General features: G+C 38.3%; 1 protein-coding gene across 2 annotated transcripts in view; it reads left to right on the top strand.

Annotated features, from left to right (window-relative positions):
* The first annotated feature begins 299 nt into the window (after nt 1-299).
* NYAP2 (neuronal tyrosine-phosphorylated phosphoinositide-3-kinase adaptor 2) overlaps nt 300-12,074 on the top strand; it is a 259,118-nt gene continuing 247,343 nt past the window's right edge. The window contains exon 1 of one of the 2 annotated variants that reach the window (XM_073625971.1): nt 300-544. In XM_073625971.1, coding sequence (XP_073482072.1) covers nt 339-544 — 206 coding nt within the window. In that variant the 5' untranslated portion in view covers nt 300-338. Of the gene's footprint in view, nt 545-6,599; nt 6,837-12,074 lie in introns of those variants that run through there. The other variant, XM_073625972.1, reaches the window with a different exon arrangement.

The following is a 12,074-nucleotide window of genomic DNA, read 5'->3' on the forward strand; positions in this document are numbered from 1 at the left end:
AATGGCTACAAATCATTATTAATTAACAGTGTAGATGTTACAGTTTTGGCAAGTTTACAGCAGATTGCGATCTAATCTGTTTTGACAGTGTTTCAGTGTTTAGAATGTTCACAGATTCACACACACCATAGTCAGTTGTTCAAAACATTTTCCTGTATTGCATTACTAGGAAATGTTTACATAGCCTTGTATAAAAACTGTCTTTGTAAAATGTCTGCTTTTGAAAAACAATTGAAATAGTCTAGAACGATTCCCGACTATAATAATCTGATGACTGATTTGACTTTTTTCTGTTACCTACAGAGCAATTTACCTATTCTTAGATTATCTGTGACAAGATGATGAGTGCAAGTCAAGAGGACGATACTTTGGACACTTTCCTCCAATATATAGAAGATATGGGGCTTAAGGCTTATGATGGCCTGGTAATACAGAATGCTTCGGACATTGCACGGGAAAATGATCGCTTGAGAAATGAAACAAACCTGGCTTACTTAAAAGAGAAGAATGAAAAACGTCGTAAGCAAGAGGAAGTTATTAAACGGTAAATACAGCTATTGGAGACTAGCGTTAATCTTTATGTTTTGCAGTTTTCTTTTGTTTGACATTAAAGCGTTATCACTCCAGCCAAAACTTTTCTTTCTGGTTTTGGATAGAGTGAGGAAGGGTTAGAACCGTTATTAGGTTTGCGTTGCTTTCTGTGACCCATGGGGAAAACTATCCTTCACTTACCGATGGAAACAAAAAGTGTGAAAGCTATGGAGGCACCGGCATATTTTGCTATATGTGAGCTAACTTAAGGTGAACCCTGTCAAACTTTTTCACGAAGGGTAAAGGCCATGGGGACATGCAAATTTTAGTAAAGTAAGGCAACCGGTGAGCAACACTTGCTGCAGGAGTTTGCACACTTTGATTTTGTACAGTCCAACTGATTAACCCATAAGCAACTATGGCTCTCTAATAAATCAAGAAAAGAGCCGCGCTAAACAATAATACACAATATAAATGTGTATATCAAAAACATCAAAACAAATGTGATATAAAATAATGTTGTGATACATGCTATGTAATCAATTATATGACACCCATGTGTAGCAAAATCCAAGTGCAGATACACTATTATACTGATATATTGATACAGTTCTCGGATATAAGGTTCATAAAAGTTTGAAAAACTCCTCTTCATGAGTGTTTAGACAAGAGTGATGAGCATCCAATCACCAATAAGGTCTCCAAATCGTGACACCACCACCTTAGTATAGATGCATGCTTACCAAAAATAGTGGACCCTCTAACTAAAGAGAGGTCAGGTGAGCATGTGGCCAAACACCCTGGCCGGGGTATTCACAGGACTCTCCCATAAGATCCACTCTGGGTTGAGGGTATGGGCTGTACTTCTTATCACGATGGCATCCAAATGAAACTGCAATCGACATAAAGAAAGAAGCTACACATAGTGTAAAACCTTACTAGTTATTTTATGGAAAAAGTAGATTGCACTTACGTTTCAAAAGAACATGAATTGCATAATAATTTGCCGGCTGGCTAAAAGCACAGTAGAGTCCTGCACTTCCTGGAATACGCAATGACATCAGCATTTTGCTCCTCTCTGCGCGTTTCGTCACACGTGATGTTGTCCGGGGCACTGCTGCTTTCCATTATTATTTTTTGCTTGCACTATTTTCTATCACAGCTATTTGTTGTTATTTCCAAGCGCACTTTTTGAGTTGGTATAGTAAACTATGGCTCTCTGTCAGAGTAACATTTTAACACTGAATCCTCAATGGAATCACTGAATGATTGTTGTATGAGAAACTGTTGATAGGAGTTGACATCTCTTTCAAAGTAGTTTCCCATAAAGCAAATACCGATCCATGCAAATGCCCTCCCTCTAGGATTCCTATGATGTGGTGGGTTATTATTTATTTTCTGTAACATGTCATGAGAAACAATATTCCTGATATCCTTCATTTGATTAGAAACACTTTTATGTATTAGATCCCCATGGGAAGTTGTATTGTTTTACAGCAGAATAAATCTAGATTTGTTTTTCACAACAAAATTGCAGTTAATCTGAGCTGATTATTTTTCAATACAAGGCTTCAAGGACAGTGATTTGTAACGTAGACTAGATACCTTTGCTTTGCTTTGTTGTTCCTACGGCAAAAACCAACAAAGGCTGTATCAACATCAATACCATGATCCTATTTTCATAAGTACTTCAGTGTTTTAAAGAAGAATTTTTACCATTTTTTTTTTGTTTACATTATTAAGTTTCCGATGGGACAAAATAAATGTAGTGCTTTGTCACAACTCTGTAGGTGCCCCATAACACTTATACCCTGTACACACGAGCGGAATTTCCGTCAAAAAAAGTGTGATGGGAGCTTTTGGTCAGATGTTCCTACCGTATGTATGCTCCATCCAACTTTTTCTGTCTGAAATTCTGCCAGCAAAAGATTGAGAGCTGGTTCTCTATTTTTCCGTTTTTCAAGTTCTTGACGGAAATTCCATTCGTCTGTGTGCAATTCCGACGCGCAAAAAACCACCCATGCTCGGAAACAATTCGGCGCATGCTCGGAAGCATTGAACTTAATTTTCTCAGCTTGTCGCAGTGTTGTACGTCACCGCGTTCTTGGTGGTCGAAAGTTCAGAGAACTTTTGTGTCACCGTGTGTATGCAAGGCAAGCTTGAGCGGAAAAACTTGGATGGTTTTTCCGACGGAAATTCTGCTTGTGTGTACGGGGCATAACTGCAATGTTGGACAGGACAATCCCCCTTGGCACACAGTTGCCCAACACTGCAACTAGCAAGGAGGTGGCTGCTTTGTTTGTAGTGCCTGTCTTCAGTTCCTGGCACATGCCCAAGGCAAGGACTGGCAAGTGGAATGCAGCAGAAGGTGAGGTTGACATGCAAGACCTTCCATGGGCAACTCAATAACAAAAAAACAAAAAATCATAATTCTTCTTTAGCCACTTTTGTTTACGGTAATTATGTAAGTGCATAAGTAGATAGCCAGTTGCCATTACTTGACCCATCATGGTTTACAGTTTCATGCAGCAAATGAGAAAACTAAAAGGCAGAACTGCTGACTTGATCTGATATCAATGCCATACATCATTATCCATTTGAATCACCTTTCATCATAAAATCATACACTCGTCCCAGAGAGACTTTCCCCACAGAAATAGATCATGCAGATCATTTTGTAATGTTTTTTGCGATACACCTGTGGATGCACCCATAGTACGATTAGATGTGAGAACCTCGGCAGGGGTTCTCATAATTGAAGCATTATGAGGTTGCTGGCTCTCACAGGTAATCGCGGCCATTCGCATGTAATCTCTCATGCAGTGATTACATGCGAGTGATTGGGCCTGGACACAGGTAGTCTGGGGTCACTGGGGTTCTCTCATCTAATTGAAGTGCGGGTGTATTCGCAGGTGTGAATGTACCCTCATCTTTTTGTTAGTCATTGGTTGATCATATGAAGTATTTCTGTCAATGCTAGATCTCTGGTTAAAGAGGAACACAGGGCAAGCAGTTAAAGTGGAGCTCCACCCAAAAATTGAACCTCCACTTATTTTCTTCTTCCTCCCCTCCGGTGCCACATTTGGCACCTTTCAGGGGGGGAAGGGAATGTGGACCTGTTTTTGACAGGTCCTGTCCCCACTTCTGAGGCTGATACCAAGTCAACCTAAGACACCTACATTGAGTTTAAAAAAAAAAACACAATTAACACCGAGCTGCATTAATTTGTGTTTATATATCTGAATGAAGTTCACTTATGGAAAGCCATAATATGTTTGTATGTCCATATGTCTAGCCAAAAATGTGGCATATCATATCCATGACACAATAAGTTCTGTTTGATCACAGAATTCCTTTGCATGTTTAAAATCAGTAAAAGTTCCAGTACTTACTATTTAACAAGTGTCACTGAAAAATCATTTTGACAGAATTCTCAGTTACTATGGTAACAGCAAGTATTTGTTATGTAAAACAGTTATAAAAATTATACTGCTATAAATACATCAGTGATTTTTGTACCACTGTTTAAAATGTATTCTTATACAGAAAACAGGCCAACCCAGTTATCTGCTTTAGATACAACTTCTTTTACATAGCTACACAGTTAGTCTGGTTGAAAAATGACACAAGTCCATCTAGTTCAACCAATAAAAAGGGAAAAAAATTATACAATCCTATATACACAAGCCTATACCCACAGTTGATCCAGAGGAAGGCAAAAACCCCATGATACAATTTGCTCCTGCTAGCAACCTCTAGCTCCTGACCCAACCTTTTCAGAGGATCCCTACACTATTACCAGTGCAGCATATCATGAAGATATATTCACATGTATGATTACCTGTGCTTCAACAATATTCAGTCTCACTTTACATGCTGACACTTAAGCATCATTCCATCCTCCATGACAACTTCAGCCAAAGCCAATTCTTTCTTTTTTTATGCTCATATTTCTAAGTCCTCACTCTCGTTAGGTCAGTAACGAGGGTCAGCAGTCTTAAGGCCCCCGGAAGGAGATATCCATGAGGGGGAAATCCTGTGCTTACCTCTCGCATTAACCTGTTACATATTAGCTGATAAAAGATGAAATCAGGTTGCCACAAGCCACTGCATTTTAATGCTGTTTGACACCATTGGCCTATAAGAAGTGAGTTAAATGATGATGGGTGACATTCAGCCTGGAAGAGGCACAGTATTGCTGGCTTGGGGAGTCTGTGCAGAACAGCACCAAAAGATTGGTTGATTATAGTAGCTGGGGATGCATTTTTGTTTTTTAAAACATGCTGGGGACAGTTTTTTCATGTTTTACTGAGGTTGCAGTCAGGCTTTAAAGTAGCAAACAAATCATAACAGTGATGGGCCAGTAGTGAAGCGTAGGAAGAGATGCAGGGCAGAGCCAAGTGCAAATCACCATAAGGAACTAAATATTAATATAGTAGAAATTCCAAAATTTAGGGGACTAGGAAGGCAAAAAAACAGAAAAGCATGATCCAATTTGCTCCACCATGGAGGCAATTTTGATATTCCCTGGATCAACTACCCTACCTATAAGTGTTTGAATCCAGTTATATTTTGTGCTTTTAGGAATGCATTCAACTTTTTTTTTTAAAACAAACTACTGAGCTGGCCAAAACTATTTCTTGAAGGTGTCTATTCCACATTTTCACAGCTTACTGTGTAGAAGCCTTTCCATATGTGAAGGTTCGATCTCTTTTCCTCCAGGCATAAAGAGTGCCTCCTTGTCCTCTGTAATGATCTGAAAGTGAATAACTCTACACCAAGTTCACTATATGGACCACGTATGTACAGTATTTATACATGTTGTTCATATCCCCCTTTAATCTGCTTTTCTCTAGAGAGAATAAATTCAGTTCCTTCAATTGTTCCCCATAGCTGAGTTCCTCAATGCTTCTTATCAGTTTGGTTGCCCTTCTCGCACTTTTTTCAGTTCCCCGATATCCTTTTTGTGATCTGGTGCCCAATTCTGAACTGCATATTCCAGATGAGGTGTTACTAATGATATGTGTGGAGGTAAAATTATGTCTCTATCTCTGGAGTCTACACCTCTTTTAATACAAGAAAGTATTTTGCTAGCTTTAGAAACTGTAGCTCGGCATTGTATGTTATTATTAACGCAGTAGTAAACCCCTGACTTTTTTTTGTTAACCTGCAGGGCAATGTCATAATGTGCTAGTATGCATCGCATACTAGCACATTATGTGGAACTTACCTTAGAATGAAGCCCTCTGGCATGCTGTCACCGCTGAAGGCGCTTCCATCTGCGCCCGGTCTCTCTTCCAGGTTTGCGGACTCCGACTGTGTGTTTGGCCAGAGCCGCGATGACGTCACTCCCACCATTTACAGTCACAGGACTCTGAAGGAATGCCACGGGTGTGCACACTTAGGAGATATTTACAGTACCTATAGGTAAGCTTATTATAGGCTTACCTATAGGTAAAATTCACGCATGGGTGTTTACTTCCACTTTAAGCCTATGATCTACCAGAACACCCAGATCCTCTCCACCATTGACTCCCCAGCTGTTGTCTTCCTAGAATGTACGATGCATGTATGTTTTTACCATAACAAGTGCATAACTTTACATTTATTAACATTATCTAACTATAATGCAAGATTGACACATTTTTCTAACTGGATTAAATTGGAAAATGCATTAATGCTGGGTGAAACCTGTGTGAATCCTGTATACAACATTTATAAATAAATCCCTATTAGTGTCAGTTTTGTAAAATGCTCTTAGATATGACCAAAGCAATCTAATTATCTTGAAATGTTAATGGTCAGGCTGTAGTAAACCAGAATTCTATAGGTTGTTCTAGGTTACTACTGTTAGATTCATTGCCATTTGCACTGCCTTACTGTATAAGCCTGCATAGTAGATTTCTACATCTGATGTTAAATCCTGCTGTAGAAAAGAATTGTCATGGGAATCTGTCCTCTCTCCATCTTTGCTCTTTCATATTTCATATGTTACTGCAGATTGCTCCCTCTCCCCCTCCCCCTTACTACACATGAAAAGCCAAGTGGAGAGCCTTGTGCTTGCTCATTATTTGTAGTAAACAGCCAGATGCTCTGGAGGTGGAGCTTTGTCTGACAGCATTGCCTGACTGCTTACAAGAAAAACACAGCAAGCAGAAAAGGTTTGCTCTCAAGGCTTATTTGCTAACATACAGACACTCGCCTGATGCCTCTTTGAAAAATGGAGCACTTACTTAGTTCCTTGGTACAAACGGTTCGCTTGTTATGTATGTGAAGGAACATGAAGGGTGATCTGGCACTGTCAGGTGTGTATATCTTCACTCACTGCTATACTGCATTGCACATTGCTGGAAATATGGGTCAATTTAGGATTTCTGAAATAGTGTGTGTGAATAGACCAAACAGGTATCTAGTGCTGTCTTAGAAAAATCTAGAATTGGCTAGTGTTAGAGCTTGTTCATATTAGGATGTATTTAACTGTGTTTTAGTGCATACAATTGTAAAAAAAAAACAAAAAAAAGTCTTTATTTCTTATTGGTGTATGCTCGAAAAATGTGTGCATTTTGCATCTTTTGGGGGTTCTTTAAAATGGTGTACCTATGCGCATAGGTGCCTTTAAATGGAGAGAATGTAGTCTTAGGCTTTGTATAACTGTTCCCTAAAATAGTGTTCTTTATATGTGTGTTTGGCTTTAATTCCCTTATATAATAAGACAGTGATGTGATATGTAAATAGCAGTAATCCCACACAAACCAATCAGATGTTGGGTCACTATTATCAGATCAGTGTGAGATGATTTCTACCTAGATTCCTTATTATTTATTCCCTATATGCATTGCCTTTTTAACATACCTAAATACAGTATTTTAATATATACTAGACATATAATAATGTCTAATGCATTAAAGCATTTAGGTGTACAAACCATTAAAGTACTTTTTGGCCCTAGATCTAGATTTTACATAGGAAACTCTGGTTTGGGTAATATTTATTGTATTAAAAATATGACAGGTCTGAATTGTTTGTAACATTCGCTATTTTAAGATTTTGAATAATTGATTGTATAGAGGACGGCCATGCTCCCTCTAGCTTTCTCAGCTTTGTGCATATTTATTGTACATATGACACGCTGTAGATAAAGATTTTCCCCTAAAATCCTCATTTACATATACAAGCATCTGCCCAATGCACCTTGTCTGGAAAGGTATATAATGGCCCAAAACATTAGGTCAAAATAGATCAATTGTATGTTTAGATATTCCGCCTAGCAGCACAAGGGTCCTCATTTCCAATCCTAATCACCTGCACGGAGTTTGTATGTGCCTGCATGGGATTCTTTTAGGTACTCCGGTTTCCTCCCACACTCCAAAGACATGCTGTTAAGTTAATTGGCTAATTTGGCCCTAATATATGTATGAATGTGAGTTAGGGACCTTAGATTGTAAGCTCCTTAAGGGAAGGGACTGATGTGAATGCACAATATGTTTAAAGCGCTGTATAAATTTACGGCGCTATATAAGTACCTGTAATAAAATTAATAATATATATGACCTTAAAGAGTATCTAAACCCAAAAGCAAAACTTTTTTAACTTACTAACTATTTCACATGGTGACTGCATTATTTTTTAATTTTTTTATTTTTATTTTTCCCTGAGTTTAGATACGCTTTGATGAATATACCCCTATATATTAGTCTGGTGGTAGGTTTGTTATGATAAGCCTAGCTTATTCGTTTTTTTTTTTTTAACGAAGATTTAAAAAATAGTTGGATACACTCCTACAACCCAGTGTTTTACAAAACATATTTAAATAGTTTTTTTGGAAAGTTTACAGGAAGTTGCTTTTCAGGAAGGGATGCTTGTATTCACAGCCAGTGTGAATTCTTTATATACATTTATAATCAAGGTGCTTGTCAGGCATTAAGCATCAAGAATAATGCCCCGTACACACGATCAGATTTTCTGACAAAAAATGTTGGATGTGAGCTTGTTGATTGTTGTTTGTTGTTGGAAAGTCCGATCGTGTGTACATTAGTCCGTCGCACAAAGTCCACACATGCTTGCAATCAAGTAAGTCTTGTAAAACTAGCGTTCATAATGGAGATATCACGTACGTCTTGTACATAGCCACGTTCGTAATTGTTGGCCAACACACGACGTGTGACCGTGTGTATGCCAGACAAGTTGGAGCCAACAACCTTCAAACAAAATTCCACGGTTTTGTTGTTGGAAAGTCCGATCGTGTGTACGGGGCATTAGAGATCTCCCACCAGTACAACAGAGGTTTCTGGGAGAAGTACTACAATTCACCCTTAGTAATAACTTTTGGTGTGGCAATGAGTTCTATATTCAATTAACTGGGGTGGCTGTAGGATCAAAGGTTGTTCCCGTCTAGATAAAATTTTCATCTGAGAAGAGGAAGAATAGGTTTTGGTTATGAAATGTCTATGGTTTTGAATGGAAAACCATTCATTTTCACAAACACTTTATTGATGATGTTATTATGATCGTGTGGAATGGTTCAGTATTATTTTTAGAAACAACATACAGTATTTTCCCACCAATACAGAGGCAATTTTCTAGATGTGATTTTTTTTTACGCACAAAGCTACATTTTAAGGAGATGGACAGTAATACTTACCTGTCGTTGATTAGCTCCCATCATCTTATGTGGCTAAAAAACATCTTGTGATGCCAATTAATGAATAAACAAAATTGCACAAATGAAAATAATTCTCTAGAAAATCAAAAATGATGAAAAAATGTTGCAGAAGAATTAATACATATAGTATATAGAGAAGGAATAAGGAGTATTAACAGCCAGAGTATATTTTACAATAAAACCCCCAAAAAACAGAAATTGCCTTTATCACCTAATTTTATTGTCCAACATTGGCCCAGGATAAATGATAAAGCATTTATGTTAATGTGTCCCTAGTAAACCCCATTGCGTTTTTGTGACTAATTATATGAGGAGGAAAACATTTGTGTTCACAGCTACAATGGAGGAGTATAGTATAACTCAGGTGACACGACTCATATATGACTCAAATGCTCCAGTGCCCTATGGTTTACAATTAACAGGGTGAACCAAACTGTGTTTAATGAAAAGAATAGCAGTGGATATATTGTATATTATACTGTCAACACTGGCTGCAAAAACCTCAGTGTTTCACTACTGTACATTTCAAAAAATACCATAATAAAAACTCTAGACCAGCCTTTTTCCACTAGGGTGCCTTCAGATTTCTTCAGGGGTGCCTTGGCAAAATCCCTAAAAGTTGCCCAAAAGTTCCATACAAGCCAGCGGGTGGATGAAGTCTGCCTTTCAGTTACACATAACCTCAAGTTTTCATTGTGCACCATTTTAACCTTCCAGCCCCCGTGTCCTAACATCCAATTACATCATCGGTGGATATGGAGGACATTGGGCACCTGCACAGCACCCTTGTTTGCCCCTCTCCATCATCACTGGGGTCACATTGGCTGAGTGAGTGAGAGAAGCTGAGGGAGAAGATAAGCATTTGAATACTACTAGTTAGTAACAGCGTGCAAAAGTGTATTTGCTTAGGAAATAAAATCACGGTGGGTGTCCTACCTGTGCAGATTGTGCTGAGTTATGTACAACTATTAGTTTAGTTTTTTACATTTTCAGAATCGGGTGCCTTAAGATTATATATCATTTTAAAGGGTGCCTTTACTGAAAAAAGGTTGAGAGAACTGCTCTAGACTTTCACAATTTTGGGGGGTTGATAGAGTTGGAAGGAAGGAAGGAATTTATTGCGGGGATTATTTAAAAGGGAAAAACTGTGGATTTGGAAATCATGTTGCCTTCTTGTATAATGTCTTATATTGTATCCTATATAATTTTTGTGTTTTATTGCTGCAATTTTAGAGTGATATGATCCTTGGGTATATTTATTTGTAATATTGTACATGATTAATCTATTTATTTGCCGTTGCTTTGGTTTTGCTGTAATATTTCATTTAGGCATTTTTTTTTAATGTAATTTGGATTAAGGAGATGCTGTACACCTATTCATCATTACTTGCTGGTATAGAAGGGTTAATAATATAGTCGCGATCTAGCCTGACAGCTAACTAGGAGGAGATTGCTGACAGCTGGCATCTGAGTCACAATGGAGATGGGCTGTGTAAATGATGGGAATGCGTGACCAGGCTACACGTTTGGGACTAAATGCATCAGGTTGGAGTCTGGTGACATCACAAAAGGGCAGAATTTTGGTGCAGTGATGCAGCTGGATTTACCTCTAGTTGATGAGCTGTAGCATGCTGGAAAGTACGCTGACTGGTTTATTTTGCACCTTTGCTAATGCTTTGTTACACAGTGCTTTGTTGCACACACCAAATGTGAGTTTATATGTACCATTGTTTTTTCCATTTTAAATAATTTACACTATTATGATTGATTCTTACTGTCTTCATCGGTTATCTGGATGTTGGCTAAGTGCAGTTAAAGTGGTTGTAAAGGCAGAAGGTTGCATTCTATACAGTAAGGAAAAAAACTTGTGCATGCAGCTCCCCCGCAGATCCCCCTAAATACCTACCCAAGTCTAATCTCGATCCAGCGATGTGCACCAGAGCCGAAGCTCTCTTGGGTCTCTCTCCCCTCATTGGCTCAGATAATGCTTTCAATCAGCCAGTGATGAGGGAGCAGGGGGGTGGGACTGAGACTTGCTCCATGTGTCCTATGGACACACAGAGCGAGGTTCAGGAGTGAGCACGCATGAATGCCCCCATTGCAAGTGGCTTGCTATGGGGGCAATCGGTGATGGGGTGGAGCCCATAGTACTGGTGGAGGACCTGAAAAAAGTAAGATCAGTGCTGCTCTGTGCAAAACCATTACACAGAGCAGGTACATATTACATGTTTGTTATTTTAATAAAATAGAAAAAATAAAGCTTTACAAACACTTTCAGGGTGAAGTGGGCCAAGCTTAAGGTGTGTTCCCACAGAGGTCCAATAAAGCATTCTTACCTTTCCATAGCTGAAAAGTAGAAAATTCTAGTGAGTTTAATTTCAGTTTTAAGTGGGGTGTTGTTAATTTACAAAATATGGATTGCTATGAAGAGGGTTTGATTTGCTGATGAAATGGACTGATAGTTTCTTACATCTGGGACTTTGATTTTGGAGATTGAATAGACTTTGTCTGAATATACTGCACATTTGTTTCACCTAAGATGGTGCTGGGATTTCTGTGTTTATAAGCAGTTTGGTGTTTATATAGAAGTACTACATTATTAGTTAATTTTTACACTGTTTCAAGAGGGCCTGAACTATTTTAAGTCTAGCATCTGTTTTATTATTTGTTCATTGTTATTGTTTGCTTGGTTTAGTGGGGGTATGTAAAAAGTGAGGAAAGTTTTATTTTTAAAAAATATTTAGCTCAAGTAAATGGTCTGTCCAGCTAAAACTGAAGATTTAAAGTGATTTTAAAATCTCATATTTTTTCCTATAAAAGTAACAAACATGTTATACTTACTTCCTCTGTGCAGTGGATTTGCACAGAGCAGCCCGGATCC

Source organism: Aquarana catesbeiana, linkage group LG04 (genome assembly GCF_042186555.1).
Source record: "Aquarana catesbeiana isolate 2022-GZ linkage group LG04, ASM4218655v1, whole genome shotgun sequence".
Taxonomy (NCBI): domain Eukaryota; kingdom Metazoa; phylum Chordata; class Amphibia; order Anura; family Ranidae; genus Aquarana; species Aquarana catesbeiana.